This window comes from Macrosteles quadrilineatus, unplaced genomic scaffold (genome assembly GCF_028750875.1).
Source record: "Macrosteles quadrilineatus isolate MER2022 unplaced genomic scaffold, UCM_ALF_1.0 Scaffold_16__1_contigs__length_3527350, whole genome shotgun sequence".
Lineage (NCBI taxonomy): Eukaryota > Metazoa > Arthropoda > Insecta > Hemiptera > Cicadellidae > Macrosteles > Macrosteles quadrilineatus.
The window spans coordinates 2,777,494-2,793,737 of NW_026542609.1; the positions used below are offsets into that span (position 1 = coordinate 2,777,494).

The window sequence follows — 16,244 nt, forward strand, 5'->3', positions numbered from 1 at the left end:
TTCTCATAACAATAAATAGAAATAGATACAAAATAGATAATAAACATTTCTCATAAATAAAATAAAATAAACCGTATTGACTTCAACTGTTGCAATATAAACAACAGTTGAAGTCAATACAGTGTAGAAAAGGTGTGAAGTCAATATAAGTAGAGACGTGGGGCTAATGGCCCAATACCGTTGGCTCAGAAACCAAGTTAAGCAACAATTACGCAACTCTCGCCTTCATTACTTTCATAGACTGTTCACTGACTTATTTATTATAAACGGAAAACCCCAGACTTGTTCTGTGTTATGGCGTAATTTAAAGCAGTTTGGTCTTGGAAAACAAGTAAAGCCTAACATTGTATCCGTCCCGTTAAATGCTTTGAATGATTATTTTTTATCAGCATCTACCAATTCAAATTGCACAGCTATCCAAAACCATTTAAATCAATTAAATCTAAAATGCAATTCAAACAATGTTTTTACCGAATTTTATTTTCGACCCATTTTGCAGTCTGATCTTTTGAACGCTATTAGTCGAATTACGTCTTATGTCACTGGTTCTGACAATTTCAAAATTTCTCTAACTAAACGGGTTTTGTTTGCTCTCCTCCCTACGGTAACTTTTAATTTTTAATTCTTCTCTAAGAACAGGTATTTTCCTAGAAAAATGGAAGTCTGCTAGCTGCTTTAGTCCGCCCTTTGAATAAGATCTCATCCCCCAAACTTTCTCAAGATTATAGGCCAATTAGTATTCTTCCAACTCCCTCTAAGGCACTCTAAATAGTAGTCCATTCTCAAATATCTGATTTCCTCTCTGTAAACAGTATTTTAAACAAATTTTCTTTAACAAATAATTATTTGACTCAATAAATAAGTATTTTCATTCATTTATTCATTTACTCATTTAAGTAAAGTGTAAAACAACTCCAGGCTAGAATATTAGAGAATAAAAAAGGCTAAAATGTATTTATTACATTTTATTTGTTTTATTTTACGTATTCTTCACAACTAGAGAAATAGTTGTATATGAGCATATGGGTGACATGCACAGAATACAATACTGTTCAAGCTATAAATTAACTGTTTATTACAAAATACAATATACATTTTCTTTATGATGTCAGTAAATAGTCAACAAATTTATAAATTGGTAAATAATGGTTCAATAACAGCAAAAATGCTACTTTTAGTCAGTTCTACAGGTCTGAATCCTCGGCCCGTATATCTTCACGTTATAAATGCTCTGGAACAGAACAGCGTCAAAGTTATTATTTCAGAAGTGTTACAATTAATTGTAAGTCCTGTAAAAATGACTGTGTATTCAAACCGTCCGTTGATATTGTAAGGAACAACTCGTTTTGAAAGACACTGTGTGTTTTATTCTGATCCGTTAAAATATAAAAATATATGTTTAAAAGGTATTTTACATTAATTTTACGAGGGTATGTATTGCGCATTTTATTAGGCTCCAACTGTAAAAAAACATAATGCAATATCCTTTTACTTTGTAAAGATCTAAATCCAGAATGATTTACCTACAATCAGGCTGCAATTACAAAAAAGTTCTATTTAAAAATCAATTTTTATCATACCACCCGGAACATTTTCAACATGTAAGGCCTTATAAAAATAACATTTACACAATGAGATATTTCCAATGAGCCATAAATAAAAAAAAAAAAACAAATGGTTGCAAAACCATGGAGGCGTTCTGCCGACAAAAATCACGTTTGCCTATTTAGTATAAATCGAGCCTTGATCGGTTGTATTTGATTGGGTTAACCGAACAAATCGTAAACAGACATTTTATAATTTACGAAAACATTTTAAATACAAACCAAAGACATTTGGTGGCTGAAATAATAACAACTCTGTAATGTAAAAATATGCAAGTAAAGAAAAATAAACTGATCTTGTTAAAGTTGAAGTGATACTTGCATAGAATTTTTCTACCGTCTAGTAAATGAATCCCGTGGTTAGACTTTTACGCTCACGAATGATAGCAGATAAAAATATTATCTAAACAAAATCATAGTACAGTAGTTTCAAAATGGTTTGTGACAAAGATTTTTCACCCTTTCACTAATTTTAAAGAAATTGAGATTCTGTCTTTATTTCTTTGGGATTTAGCATGTGGTAATAGTTTTATGACAATTAAAACCCCCAGAAGTAATTAGTTCACTTGGAATGCCACAGAACTTCGGGGATTAAGTTTTGGTGGGATGCAGCTAAGTAAAATAATCAGTATTTGATCGAAAATGGTTTCCCATATATCGAATAATCTTCAGTGTAATCTTTGCTCAATAGTTACAACTGATATTCTTTTCCTTTGTACTGTATTTTGTAATTTGCTAGTGTACTGTGGATGGCTTGTTATAAACACATATGATAATTCTTTTGTTTACTTTTCCTTGTTATTTTGTTCAACCAACATAGTAACTTGGCCTATGTTAGACTGATGTTAAATTTTTAAATTTTCAAACGAGTTGTGTAGAGAAATACGAATTTTCCTAAGTAGTGTCTATCACCAATCCCGTTTGTAGGGCTAAAAGTCCATAATTCTAAAATTTAGACAAAATCAATCCGATGGATTTTGAGGTATATGTTACAAACAGACAAACAGACATAGCTCGTATAAAATAGCTCGGAAAAAATATATGTAGGATTGATATACAGGGCTATTCAAAAATATAGGCCCAGTTTTGGGTTTTTGTATCACGAAATGTAAAGCGGGAACAAGTTGAAAGAGAAGATTTCAAAGTTGTATCTACACTAAATTCAAATGCTCGGCACACATTTAAGCGAGAGCCATTTGATTCCCACATATCAGACAGCATCTCTTGTGTCACAAATTTGTTCAAATTGCCTAAACCAATGAGTTATGCTTTTTCTAGCCGGTGGTTGATTATCGAATTTGATGCGAAAAGAAGACTCAGTTTTGTAAACTCTGTCACAAAGAAAATTTTATGTTGCATGATAGGCATCCTACTAACAATTGTAAACCAAAATGGCTGTTCATTTTTGGGATAACTTTTTCGGCTGCTTACGGAAATATGTTTAAAACACTTTGAAATTTCCCCTATTTAATGGTGTAAAGTCCGATTTATACTTTTTGTAGATACAAAGTCATGAAGTTGGGTCCATATTTTTGAATAGCCCCGTATTTTTGTTTATGGAATTTTCCTACGACAAGTGTTTGGACTTTACCACAATTCGGGAGGTAAGGAGACTCCTCCCGTTTGACGTAGTGTAGTTAAAACATTCAGAATAGGTAAGGTTCATAAACTAAAATAATTAAAATAGTTATCCTTCGCTAAAATGAACTTTAAAAACACAGTTGGTAGTTGGTAGATTTGTCAACTCTTGGTCACCCATGCATTTTTATGACGAAATATGTTAAATTCTATTACAACTAGAATTATTGCAGTTATGAATATACTGACCTGGTAATATCTCCATGGTACGAACAGTTTTGTGGTGGAAAGTTTATCAGATATAGTCGTACTAACTGACAACAGGTGTTCTCCAACTCCGGATTCATAGTCAGCTAAATATAATGTACCATCAAACACATCCATGCTGAAGATATCACCCATGCCCTTCATTGGAAATTCTTTAATGTCACTACCATCATAGGAGACTCTTGCTAAGTAATGAGTGTTGACTGCCTCTTCTAAATCTTCCCCAGAGATATAAATACATTCATTAGTTCTGTCAAGTGCTATCGTTCTTACACCTCTTTCCCTAACTCCAGCTTCATTCCCATCTACTTCAACCTGTTTTATGTCTCCATTGTTTGACACAATTTTGTAAACTGCGTGGTTACTCACAAAGAATACGAGGCTGAAAGCAAAGAAACATATTCTACACATTTATTTTGTAAGATAAAATTAGTAATTTAAAATATGTTTTTAGTTATACATTAAGCGATTCTCAACTAAATTTCACCAATCTACTTACCAAACAAGATTTTTTTAGTTTTCCTGTCTTCCCTTTCAATTTGTCCTATTTTATGACATTTACATGCTTCAAAATGTGCATTGCCTTTGGAATTTAATCCTGATGTCAAAGATTTAATTCCTTTGCAATTATTATAGTTCTATAAAAAAGAGACGATCTCTAATGTATCAAAAGTTTCGAAGAGCCTGTTAGGGAACGGAATTATTACTGTTTTATCTCCTCAATAAGGATTTAATTTTAGGACATGAAGCGATTTGGTTTTATGAGTATCTACAATAAATATTCTCAAGCTAATTTAAACTCTACCTTACCCTTTACACGGGTCCACGACAATGTTATTGGGAAAATTGAAGCTATACGCTGTCGAGTTTTGCACCACAATCTTTTGATTTCCACCTTCTAGATCGGATTTCATGAGCCGCTGGTAATTTTCTTCTATCCAGTAAAGCTCTTTGTTGACCCAGTCTACGGCTAAGCTTACATTAACTGTGTTGTTTACTATCACTATATCCTCGGTTAGTCGGAAATCTTCATCTAATGTAGCTCTGAAATCAATTGAAAATTAATTTGATAATCACCACCCTAATCACTATCGTGTGAATTAGATTCTCAAGAGTACTGCACAGAGTTGTCAACAACCTAAATCCATTGGTATTGCAAATCAATAATTGCCTAATTGCCTACCATCTTAATGATAAAATATTTGAAAATCTAAAAACATTGTACTGCCATCTAGTTTTAAGAACTTGAATTTTATATTTGATTACTTTTGATCTTGCCTGTGTTCTAAAAAAGGTTAAATATTTGAGTTGATGCGTAAACTGTAGTAGTTTGCTTGGTTAGTGGTTTATTTTAATCAAATTCGGCGAATTTATTTATTTAATACTAATATATTATATGAAAATCACTTTATTACCTTCCCTGTAGCAGCAACGCCAATTACCCATTGAACCTAATTTTATTTAAATGAATAAATGTGACAGTTCAAAGGAAAGAGAACAATATAATCAGGAAGATAAAAATTGATTTAGTTTGCAGATTTTCTGCCTAAGGTATATATTAGTTTAATTATACAAAAGTTTACCTCATAATACTGCTGTTAGCCGAGTAGAAAATTAGGCTTTCATTGTATAAGTAGTCGATGCTCCTGAATTGAACATATTCTTCGTCCCTGAGGGGTGGAAGAAGTTTTTTCGTGGCGAGATCAAGTACAGATAACCTATCATACTGTCCGATAAGTATTTTGACAGATATACGACTTGTATCTGAAAGGACAATGGGTAGTAAGTTAGACAGATTTGCAACACATATGAAGGTCATCTAAATATTAGGCAAAGTTTTTCGTAAAAGTAAAGTAAAAGCGGTTTTTGTTAGTAGTTTTTGTAGTTGGGTTTTATGAAGAGTTAAATCCGATAGGTATTTTTTCGAATATGTTACACTTTTATTTAATTAAGTAGTCACATCTAGGCTAAGCATCAACAATACTTTTTGATCATAATATTTGGAACTTATTATCTAATAAAAAATATTTTTATTTATTTCGCTGTCAGAGAAAAAGAATATGGTTTTGGACAGTTGCATGTTTATTTAAAGAATAACTTCCTGATCAGCATATTACGTGTTATTAAATTGCCTGTAAAAAACAAAAATATATACGTCTAATAACACTTGTAATAATATATTTGCACTTATACTGTTAACTCACAAGACGGTAAATACATATAAAAGTTGGTAAGTGGTGATCGATTTCGATTGGACACTCCAATCATCATCAGACCCAATAGGCGAATGATTGATACATTTGCCTATTGGGTCTGATGATACAACGTCAATTGGACACCGACAAATTATAGCTACACTAGCTGGCCCGACAGACGTCGTCCTGTCCTAATGTGGTTTTATTTCAAATACTCGTTCATTTTCAAGATGAGCTCGATCGCATGGCTCAATCACGTCTTGGTGGAAGTTAACATGAATTTTTATCAAACAATGGTTGAAATCCGCTAGAATGAAAGATTATTATACCTATATTAGAGAATATTGTCCACCAAAGCCATATGAGACAAACACATTTTACTAGACTGAAAATGACACGTCAACTTATATAAATTCAACAACTATTCACGTTCTTATTGAAAAATGTACTAATACCTTCAGTCGTATCCGATTCTTCAATAGAAATGTTTCCATTATTTTCTTTTCTGTCAACTATGTCCCCAATGTTGTCAGTCATATTGCCTCCTGAGCTTCCATCATTAACTTCAGTCGTAATAGTTTCAGAGAACGGTATTGTTGAATAATTATTTGACTCTACTGAACTTCCAGTTTCGTATTGATACATGCTTTCCGGAGTTGTAGATTCTGATTCTACATCATTGAATGGGCTTGATCCACCATTCGCCATATGGTATGCTAAAACACAAATAGTATAAAATCCAACCAATCTTATCTTATGCTATGGCAAGCTATTGTAAATGTTTTTTGTTGTATAAGTTTATACAAAGATTTGTCTAAGTATTTTAATAAAACTAATGAAATATTTGTGTTGCATGCTGAAATTGTTAGTTATATTATGTGTACTTATTGCACTATTTATTAGAAAATTTGAAAAACAGATTTGGTAAAAAATACCTTGATACTACATATATAATACTATTAGTTAATTTGTAAAATAAATTACTCTTTATAGTGCGAAAGCTTATACTATAAGTAAAAAAACTTACATTAATTTTCAATTATTTATTTTAGATATTTCCAATATTGTAGCTAAGTGACCTTTTTAAAAGTGATATTTATGGAAATTTTTACTTTCAAAAATAAAACCGAATCTTGACTTAATAGCGGATGACCCACGGTATTATTTTATTTTTGAATTGATATGACAGACGTATAAAGCGCGCTACAGACTTGAAATTCCACAGTCGTGACTAACACATGTAAAGGTGTTTTCCCCGAATCTCAATCAATTCTGACTGATCCAAACAAAATTGAGGAAAAGCTAAAAAACTACAAAATCAGCAATCGTATTTTAGGCATCAAAAATGTATATTTCTTCAATATTCTGCCATTTTGTCCTAATGTGTCAGTATTAACTGATATTCAGGGGTATTTATTTTACATAGTGAATGTTAGGACAGTTCAGATTCAGGTCTTTTGAGTGTTCGTTGCGTCTAATATATTAATTAAAAAAGGGACCTTTTCGTGGGACACGTATGTACATGTATGATTAAACATAAACGTTTTTGATACATCTGTTTTGTTACATATTTTAACGAAATGAATGAACAAAACTCTAAACAGATTCAAATCAGGGTTATTAAATAAAATATTTTAGATAATCACAATCAATAGTACATCAGAACTGATCAAATCTAACAATGTAAACATGCGTCAACATTACGGCCTTTAAAACTCAAAATATTAAAGACGGGATTTCTCAAATTGTTAACACTTTATATGTAAGCTTTTTTCTAAAAATAAAACTAATATTTACCTAAAGCAAGAACAATTGGTATACACAAACTTCTACAGGTCATGCTGCAGCTCAGCCTCCTACTGGTCTGCTGTCAGTTACTTCAGACGACGGTGATTAGAAGTAACGGTTGTAAGACTCCTTGGTCAGCAAATGAGCCAAATGATGGCGAATTGTGCTCAAATGATAAAGATAATGGATCCGTAAAATATAATGGAGTTAAATTAATGACTGTCATAATATCCTATGTGGACATTATAACTACTATTGTGTTATATGCCTAAAGACTAAAGCTATAGAAACTTAGGGGACCATTCACTTATAGATCAAAGTGAGGATTATTTTACAGTGTAAAAATTCGATGAGAAGCTTAACAACAATAGTACTTGATATTTAAGTTATTTTAATATTTTGAGCGGGAAAGGTACAGGTATATGAAATAGAAACGTATTAAGTAAATACGATAAAAAAACTAATTCAGTTTACCTTCTATTTACCAGAAAAATAAAATTCGTCAATTAAACTTCAACTAATATTTTTATTGTCCACAATATTTGTAGGCCTAACATCTTTGAAATATTGTTATATATTAAATATTTATTTACATGATCAAGTGTGATTAGATACTACATTTCACATTTATATGGGGCAGTGAAAAGTTCAAAGCCCCCTTGATTAATTTTGGAGAAAAGACAAAGGAAGAAAATAAAATGAAAAGGGAGAAAATTACAGTCGGATGAAATTTCCCAAATAACTGAGACGAAAATGAGACTAAGGGAAGGGAGAGACCAAATTGCACTGTGATGTTTAAAATTGCTTTGAAATGTTGCACAATTTATAGAATAATATTTAGAAGGTCATAGTGTAAATAACATTTCATTATTGTTGTAATTTTTTTAATGAAAAACTCTTTTTAAATCACTCTACATATTTAATCTCCAATGGATTATAAACTAATAATGTAACAACAGAGAATCATAACAACCGTTAGATCTTTATTTTCATAAAATGATTGCTTAATAACGATCGATCAATTAGTCACAACCAATAAGTATTTTGGTGTATTGATTTAATGGCTTATTAAACTTCTACAACAGAATTACCACCAAAGAAGTGTTAGGAAAATACATGCAAAACGTAATTGTTTATTGTTGTATTTGAAGTCAGAACTTTTGAAAATATGTTCGATACTAGATGTAAAAATCGGAGCAGTATTTGTCGTTTGGATGTCTTTGAACACATGGATGTAGTACCTTGATGCCCCACATGTTCTGAAAAATAAAAGTATTACTTGCTTTTTTTCCAACATTATCGTTGTTTTAAAGACACTCAATGCTAAATTTAGTGACATAACATTGAGCCAAAAACATTATGTAAAAAAATGAAAAGGAAGATAGTCAAACAAATATTGTGAATAAATAACTATTTTCAATTATTATAATCTAACTATGTTGATGTGGACATCTCACTAGATTTTTATTTGAAATGGACTTGGATTTTCCGAGTTTAAAGCAAAAACTCACAGCGTTGCTCGACGGTACGCTCCATGTTGGATGGACGACACAATGAAAAAAACACTCGGCGCAAAAATCGACGTCCTCTCTCAACGAATGCCTGTAGGTGACTAAACTTAAGTGCCCCTGAATGGTGAGGACCCCTCTATCAAACCCAACTGGGTTCAATCAGTCCCAATACTTATTGAATGGAGGGTGTACTTTTAAGTATTACATTAGTAAGTAGCAGCAATGTAGATCGATAAAGGTCAATGGTGTGACAGAAAACCTCCTCCTATCCGGACTCGTTGAGACAGAGACTAGTCCGGACTTTCCGGTTAAATCGACGTCCAATTTAAGACATGGAATCACAAAAAAAATAACCTAAATATTTAACCTAGATTTGGAGAGGAATTTCTTTATCCACGTGACCACTGGTTTTAACTATCTCTCTCGAGAAAGTTGATCCAGCTCGGTTAAACTGATTTGCATATAAACTTCTAAACATTGTCTGGTTAAAGTACGACTATCCGCAGTACCATCCTGATAATTAGACCAATTCGTATATACCAAGGAAAAAAGTGGTTCGGATTCCACTATAAAACTGTAGGTCCCTTAGTCGCTATTAGCTGTATGGGCTATTAATTAACAGCTGTGTTTAAGGAATATGTCGGCCTTAGTCACTAACAAGACTACAAGATCGCGCCACTCATCATACAATCATCTCCATTCATGTACTTGGCTTAAAATACCTACTTTGTACGGTCGCCATTTCAAAGAAAAGAATAAAAAAGTATAAAGAGATGTGCCTACTAACAGTTGTTGTCAGGTCAAACCAATGTCCGGTTAAAGGGTGTCCGGATAAGAGGGAGAGTCTAGAGTCAGTAAAACACTTGGCAAAAAGTGGTTTTTGAATTAATCCAAAGGGTTGACTCCTAAGAAGTGCTAAGTGCGACTTTAATTATTTAGGTCGTTGGTTCCATATTGTGATCAGAAAGCTCATTTTATTATGCACTATTTGCAGATCGTATTACACGAGATGGGGAAGTGAGCTGGTCTAGTGGTAGAGCGGGACCTCGGCCCCCGAAGTTTCGGGTTCAAATCGTGCCAACCACCAAGGGATTTTATTGAAGAAAAAAACATCGTAATAAGCTAGCCCGGAACATACACATTACTTCACGCCAGGTCTAAAGGGTTTTGACACTATATTTAAGACCCATTAAAAGTTGATGGAATTTTAACAATTGACCTACAGGATTAAAACTCCGCTATAGACCAGCTCGTTCCTCCAAAAAAGATCAGATTGAGCCTAAGATTGATTGTGTATATTGCTTTTAACAGTAAACCACAGACCGTTTCCTTACAAAAACATAAAAATACCAAAATAGATAAATCGTAAACACAAAATGTTACAGTAGAATTATTTAAGTCGGGTATTTTTAACTCACACTTTTGCAAAGACTCGGTACAAATATCTTCCTAGGAGTGAACCTTTCCCGCGATGTAGTCTTCACGGACAACACCTCGTCGTGGCAAACTTCTTCTGTGTGTTGGGCGAAGTACAGCGTGTCTCCCAGGACCTCCATGCTGTATACATCTCCTACTCCAGTGGTGTTGAAGTCTTCCACCTCGCTACCATCGTAGTTGGCTCTAGCCAGGTAGAACATGGTGTCAGCCTCTTCGAAGTTCCTGCCTGAGAAGTACAGTTTGCGGTTGGCTCTGTCCAAGGCGACGCAGCGGACACCTCTACCAACCTCCCCGGGATAGTTACCTTCCAGGAGGACCATCGTGACGTTCTCCCCGCTGAGATCGGAAGTGTAAATGGCGTAGTTGCTTACGAAGAAGATCATTCTGTAACAATTTAGTTTTAGATTTGATATAATTTCAGCGGTAAACTGTTTGGAGAAAAAGTTTTGTGAACATACAGCTTGGTCCAGTTTTAGGTGACTAAATATTTTTGCTCTTAATTAAATCAGGGAATCATCATTTACTAGGCAATTACTACAACCAACCATCTTGTTAAGCTCGTTTAATTTATATTTTTTATACCTAAATATAGGTATAATAGTCGACCTGTCCTGAGGTAATACTGTATACTCAAAGTGAGCCAAGCGATACCAGAATCTTTTCTCGGTTTTCTAAAGTAACTTCCGTGATCCGTTGAGACGTAAGAGACGCGGTCCAGTCAAGTCATCCGATAAGGGTTTCGTTCTAGTTACTCGTGGTACGAAGGGACTGTACTGAGTCCTAGACTGTATATAGGATACACTTACAAACTCACGGTCAGAGTGAGTCAGAATGCTACAATCAGTTTTCTCTTGAAAGCCACAGGTTGAAACATATATACGGTTGAAAAATATAGATATTTGTGTATTAAGAGCGCAAAGTACGTCTTTGCTGATCGAGAACTGAAGTAGCCCGACTAAGCTTTAGCTGAATGTGGCCATACAATGCGATAGCGGCAATGACTGTTTGTCTTCTTTATACACACAAGATTTTTCTTTCCACCATAATTAACTTACAATATGACACACATATTTTAAACTTTTTACTTATATATAAAAATCTAAATTAGGTTTGAAAAAAAAGATTGATCTGTAAATAGATGTTAGAGTGTTCTGAGGTTAAATACTTGCAATCAACCAATGACTTTCATAGATACATTACCAGATGGTATAGCCAACTCAAGTAGAACTGGCGGTTGAATAATAGCTGGCCTATTTAAAACATTACCTTGACCCACCAATCTATTGTGTTTTATAGAAACGCAAACAGTGAAATCATCCAGTTCAGCAAGCAGAAATGAATAAAGCAGAAATTAGCAATTTTGCGTACTGTTATAGATGAGGAAATTCGATAATTTCCATGCAGTGGTAGGACAAACATTGTTTTTGGATACTCAAAAACAACCTTACATCCTGTTACAATCTGTAAAGAAAGAACTCTTCTACCCTAAGGATTATGCTAACAACACTACCCAATACCTCTCATACGGATCCACAACAATGTTGTTCGGGAAGCTAAAGTTCTTGATGCTGTCAAAAAGCAATTTGCGGTTCTTGCCGTGAAGATCGGCTGACATCACAGTTTGATATTTGTCCGCCATCCAGTATAACCTACTGTGTACCCAGTCCACTGCCAGTCTAACGGGGCCTTCTACCTCATGGGCAACAATCACTACAGGGTTGGAAATGGCCGATCTTCCTTCAAGAGTGGCTCTGAAATACGAGGAGAAAGAAATTGTTCAAGATTAAGACAGCTATGGTATTGGTTTACAATTATTTCAGAGTTCCATCTGTCACTAATGATAAAACTATGAACATTTTCCCAGTTAAGTTGTTACAAGTTTTAGAAAAAACTGGTGGTTGAATTGAGCCCCAGATAGTGTGTGATGATGTAAATTACTAATTATCTAATCTAAACTGAAAGAACGAATTATAGTCAACAATAGTGTACTTTTATGTTAAATCAACTATCACAGTAATACAAAATAATACGGAAGGAAATATAATTTTGGACTATATAACATTATGGATAAAACATACTCCAATAATAAATACTCTATGAGTGGTCCATTCACTTATGTACAAGAAAAATAAAAAAAAAATCATCGTTTGGTCCACATTGATGGGATGTATTTTAAAATCTAAATGAAGGTCAATAGTGTTTTGTGAGAAATCAATCATAGCTCGGAAAATAGGCTGTGTAAAAACTGCTAGTTTACTTTGAATTTTCACACGAAAATGTGTGAATTACTCTTATGTTTACCGTTATAATAATACATGTAATAGTTATTCAACGTTAGTAGGCCTATGTATTATTCCTGATTATTGTGTTCAGTACCCAATGGTAAAAATTACGAATTCGACAGTTAAATCTATTTAGATATTAGGTAACAAAATTGACTTTTGGATACTTCTATCATTATTGAAACGGAAAAATAAGTGATATTTGAATTGTATAAGTATTTGTTTCCATTTAGTTGTTTCACTCAGGGTGCATAAAACCTGTACAATATTTAAAAATAGTATTTGAATAAGATACATTTTGGGGTACTGGTTCAATTCCGTTGCACGCAAAATAAGAAGTTGTAAATTTCATAACGTAAAAATTCAACACAACATAGTACTGAAAAATTATCTTCATAAAAAAATACATTCCCTAACGGTAAAACGTATAAGTAATTTGAAATAAATCACTCTCTTGTAACTCTCAAAACATCGTTAGAGAGTTATAAAATATTACGATAAGACAAGTGGAGTATTACCTGAATATTTTGCCGTAAGCAGCAAAAAACACGAGTGTCTCGTTATACACATAATCGATGCTGTAGACATTCAGATTATCTCTCTTCAATATTTCTGGAAGTCGCTTTTTTGTCACCGTGTCAGAAATTGAAATGGCGCTTTCCTCTCCGTGAAGCACTTTGACGGAAATCGGCGGACCTAAAATTAATAAAGGATAGTGTTTCGATTTGGCAAAACATCAATAATTATAGACGATTGCAAACTGTCTGTCACTGATTCTATGAAAAAAAATCAAGGAACATAATTATTTGCATTCATATACTAATTTAATTCTTACATTTCATATTTCAAGGTCATATAAGTGAAAAGAATATTTATTTAGGATCGTTTCTAAAATATTGTGTTCCAAAATAATTTAAGAATGTTTTTAATTAATTTATGCCATTGACATGAGCATTATTTTGCAAATACTCATTACAATGATTTTTTTCATGTATATTTACCCTTATACTGTTATAATATAGTAGTTTACGCAACGATCGCGTAAAGTTAGTGTTAACAGCACGAGGAAAAATGTAATGTACTCTTGGGGAGTGCCTTAAAAACTTCTACGAGTGTATATTTACGCGAGTTGCGTACACTACTTTACCTATGACCGTTTTTTTAATTACTAACAATCACAACTCATAACTTCTAACAGAGGTTATGTTTTCGTTTATAACCTCTTATTGCCCCTGACATTGATTCAACGAACCATTGTATCAACCACTAATTGCACCACCCATTACAATAATTAAAATGGTCTTAAATATTATCTTAACATATGATTTGTTGAAGTTCGGTGAGTTACAATTTTACTTCTTTTCTCTCAATCCTTGAACCTCATTGGTCCGTTACTACTTTTGTTAAGTAAAACAATGCTGTTTAATAAATAAACCAGAATTACCAAACCAAACTAGTTCAGTAAATCTGTTCAATTCTAAAAACTGAACGGAAACGGCATGTTAAAAAACTGTCGTTGGTAAAAATGAATGACACAACTAGATTCTAGGGATATTTTCAGCTAAATAATTAACATTTTAACAACAAAATTAAATACATGATGTATAATGTTATAAAAATAATCCTATTCCTGCTAAATGCTTTATGGATTGATCGATAAAAAAATACTTTAAGTTTTAAATTAATCTAAAATCGTTTGCTTAACTTCCTTACTTACCTAATGCGACGAGTGATAACTTCGAACTTGAGGTTTTGTTTTTCAAATTAAATTCCTCCAATGTATCTGAAATCTTGTTTGTCCCAGTTATATTTCCATTGGATAGTGCTGATCCTAAGCCAGTGCTATTTAAATAGACTGGAGCTTGAAAATCCGTTTTAATTTCATTAAATGCAGTTGGTGAGTTGAATGTGTTTCTCGATGAGTTTCCAAGTAATTGGCAGCTACACCCTGCAGACATTAGGAGACAAACATTAGTAGGACCAGTGCTGCAATTTACCTACTTTGCGATATTGGCTGACTTTTGACACTTATAATCATTGAAAATAAACCGTTCATAATGATAACCTATTTGTCAAATTTTAACTAGCTGTAGTATTCTGCTCTTGGCTCTGACTAGGTAACGTATGTAAGCATAATTAATTAAGGTGAACACTTTTTAGTCCTTCCATCACATTATAGGATGCTAGGTTTAAGCCCGGAACTATTTTACAAATTACTTCGGACTAAAATGTTAGAGGGTCCGGTTTTATCACATAGATAAATTCCATTGGTGATTGGCAGAATTTGAACACGGGACATCGGGACCCGAGCCCATGCTCTACCTCTTGCTTACTCCCCAATAAATACTGCGGTAAATTAAACACTGGTTCCTACATCCCCAATTACAATGTACATAGTATAAACTACTTTTTCTGATTTTTACTGCAGAATAATTGATTTAAAATCCTAAAATCGAATTGTTTATCAGTGACTTATGAACGTAAATAAACTGTATACGAATTAGTGTTTGACAAAAAGAATGTTTAATATTTTTAAATGTTAATATAAAATATTATTATTTGCACACTCTGTGTGATATTAACTATTTTAATCACCTATATATTTAAGTCTTCATGAATCAATAATGTTTTGTTTTGTACTCTCACTAAAAATATATTTAAATTTAAATATTACGATTATGAAATAAAAATTGAAACAAAGACTATATTTTTCCTCATTTACAGCCGGTGAATTTATTAAATTTAACAAAATTTTTCGCAATATTTTCGTGGTTAATATTTTAATAAAAGGACATAATAAAAAAAATACCCCGATTAACACTACCTGCATATCCTAAATATTTCATAGGACAATAATTATTTTCATCAGCTAGTGTGCTTTATATTGTTGTTTAACAAACGAATTTATGCTTTCAACAAGTGTATTTTACACAAAATAACATAACACCCATTATTATTAAAATACAATTCAACGCTGAATCCGCCACCAGTTTTTCTAATTTAAAACACGAAAATTAATTAATAAACATTCTGCATCATTGATGCATTTCTGACATAAAATTTAATTACACTACTAATACTTTGTAAAATAGACAATGTTTAAATGCAACTGTGAAACGCTTTTGCCCTGATGAATGTTTTATCATACTAAATCGATCAAAAGATAAAGCTTTTGTGAGTTTCGCATATGCATTAATCATAAAAAAATATCCCTTATCGGGGGGATTTAAAACATATTTTATATAGTTAAACGTAACATAGTACTATAAACAATAAACAATTCACTATACATGACCGTTTTAATATTCAAATATTGCTACAATACATCCATAAAGTGAATAAAACTACCAGTTTACAATAAATTAGATTTTTTGATTTTAGATATACACCATAAAGAGTAATTTATCTAAGGCGAACATATTATAATCAACAATAAAGAAGCCAATTAATTGAAAATCCATTTTCATAAACGGTATTGTCTCTTGTTTACATTATGACTGTAGTTAAAAATTTCTGACAGATCAGCTGTTAAAATCAAAATTCACATTTAAATCTTGATAAAAAAAGTCTGTCTGGATCACT

The 16,244-nt window shown here is 32.6% G+C and overlaps 2 protein-coding genes across 2 annotated transcripts; both read right to left on the minus strand.

Moving 5' to 3' along the window:
* Positions 1-1,110: 1,110 nt before the first annotated feature.
* On the minus strand, positions 1,111-7,503 carry LOC129005152 (low-density lipoprotein receptor-related protein 2-like). The gene is made up of 6 exons (XM_054433970.1): positions 7,442-7,503; positions 6,100-6,360; positions 5,033-5,213; positions 4,260-4,493; positions 3,432-3,831; positions 1,111-1,231 (listed from the first exon to the last, which is right to left on the minus strand). Exons 1-6 carry the CDS (start codon positions 7,482-7,484, stop codon positions 1,175-1,177), a joined length of 1,176 nt encoding a protein of 391 aa, XP_054289945.1. The 5' UTR covers positions 7,485-7,503; the 3' UTR covers positions 1,111-1,174.
* Positions 7,504-8,465: 962 nt separating this feature from the next.
* On the minus strand, positions 8,466-14,407 carry LOC129005155 (pro-epidermal growth factor-like). Its single transcript, XM_054433973.1, has 5 exons — positions 14,380-14,407; positions 13,181-13,358; positions 11,898-12,131; positions 10,362-10,764; positions 8,466-8,691 (listed from the first exon to the last, which is right to left on the minus strand). The coding sequence occupies exons 3-5, from the start codon at positions 12,017-12,019 to the stop codon at positions 8,611-8,613; spliced, it is 606 nt and encodes a 201-aa protein (XP_054289948.1). The 5' UTR covers positions 12,020-12,131; positions 13,181-13,358; positions 14,380-14,407; the 3' UTR covers positions 8,466-8,610.
* Positions 14,408-16,244: the final 1,837 nt, after the last annotated feature.

Bases quoted from the DNA above. Each gene is read 5' to 3' on its own strand.
- LOC129005152 (XM_054433970.1), bottom strand. From the start codon at position 7,484: ATGACCTGTAGAAGTTTGTGTATACCAATTGTTCTTGCTTTAG. The intron at 5,214-6,099 runs GTATTAGTACAT...TTGTCCTTTCAG, and splicing joins AGAATCGGATACGACTGAAG to ATACAAGTCGTATATCTGTC. The intron at 1,232-3,431 runs GTCAGTATATTC...GTTCTGTTCCAG, and splicing joins TACCATGGAGATATTACCAG to AGCATTTATAACGTGAAGAT.
- LOC129005155 (XM_054433973.1), bottom strand. From the start codon at position 12,019: ATGGCGGACAAATATCAAACTGTGATGTCAGCCGATCTTCACGGCAAG. The intron at 10,765-11,897 runs GTATTGGGTAGT...AAATTGTTACAG, and splicing joins GTTGTGGATCCGTATGAGAG to AATGATCTTCTTCGTAAGCA. The intron at 8,692-10,361 runs GTGAGTTAAAAA...TTTATTTTTCAG, and splicing joins TACCGAGTCTTTGCAAAAGT to AACATGTGGGGCATCAAGGT.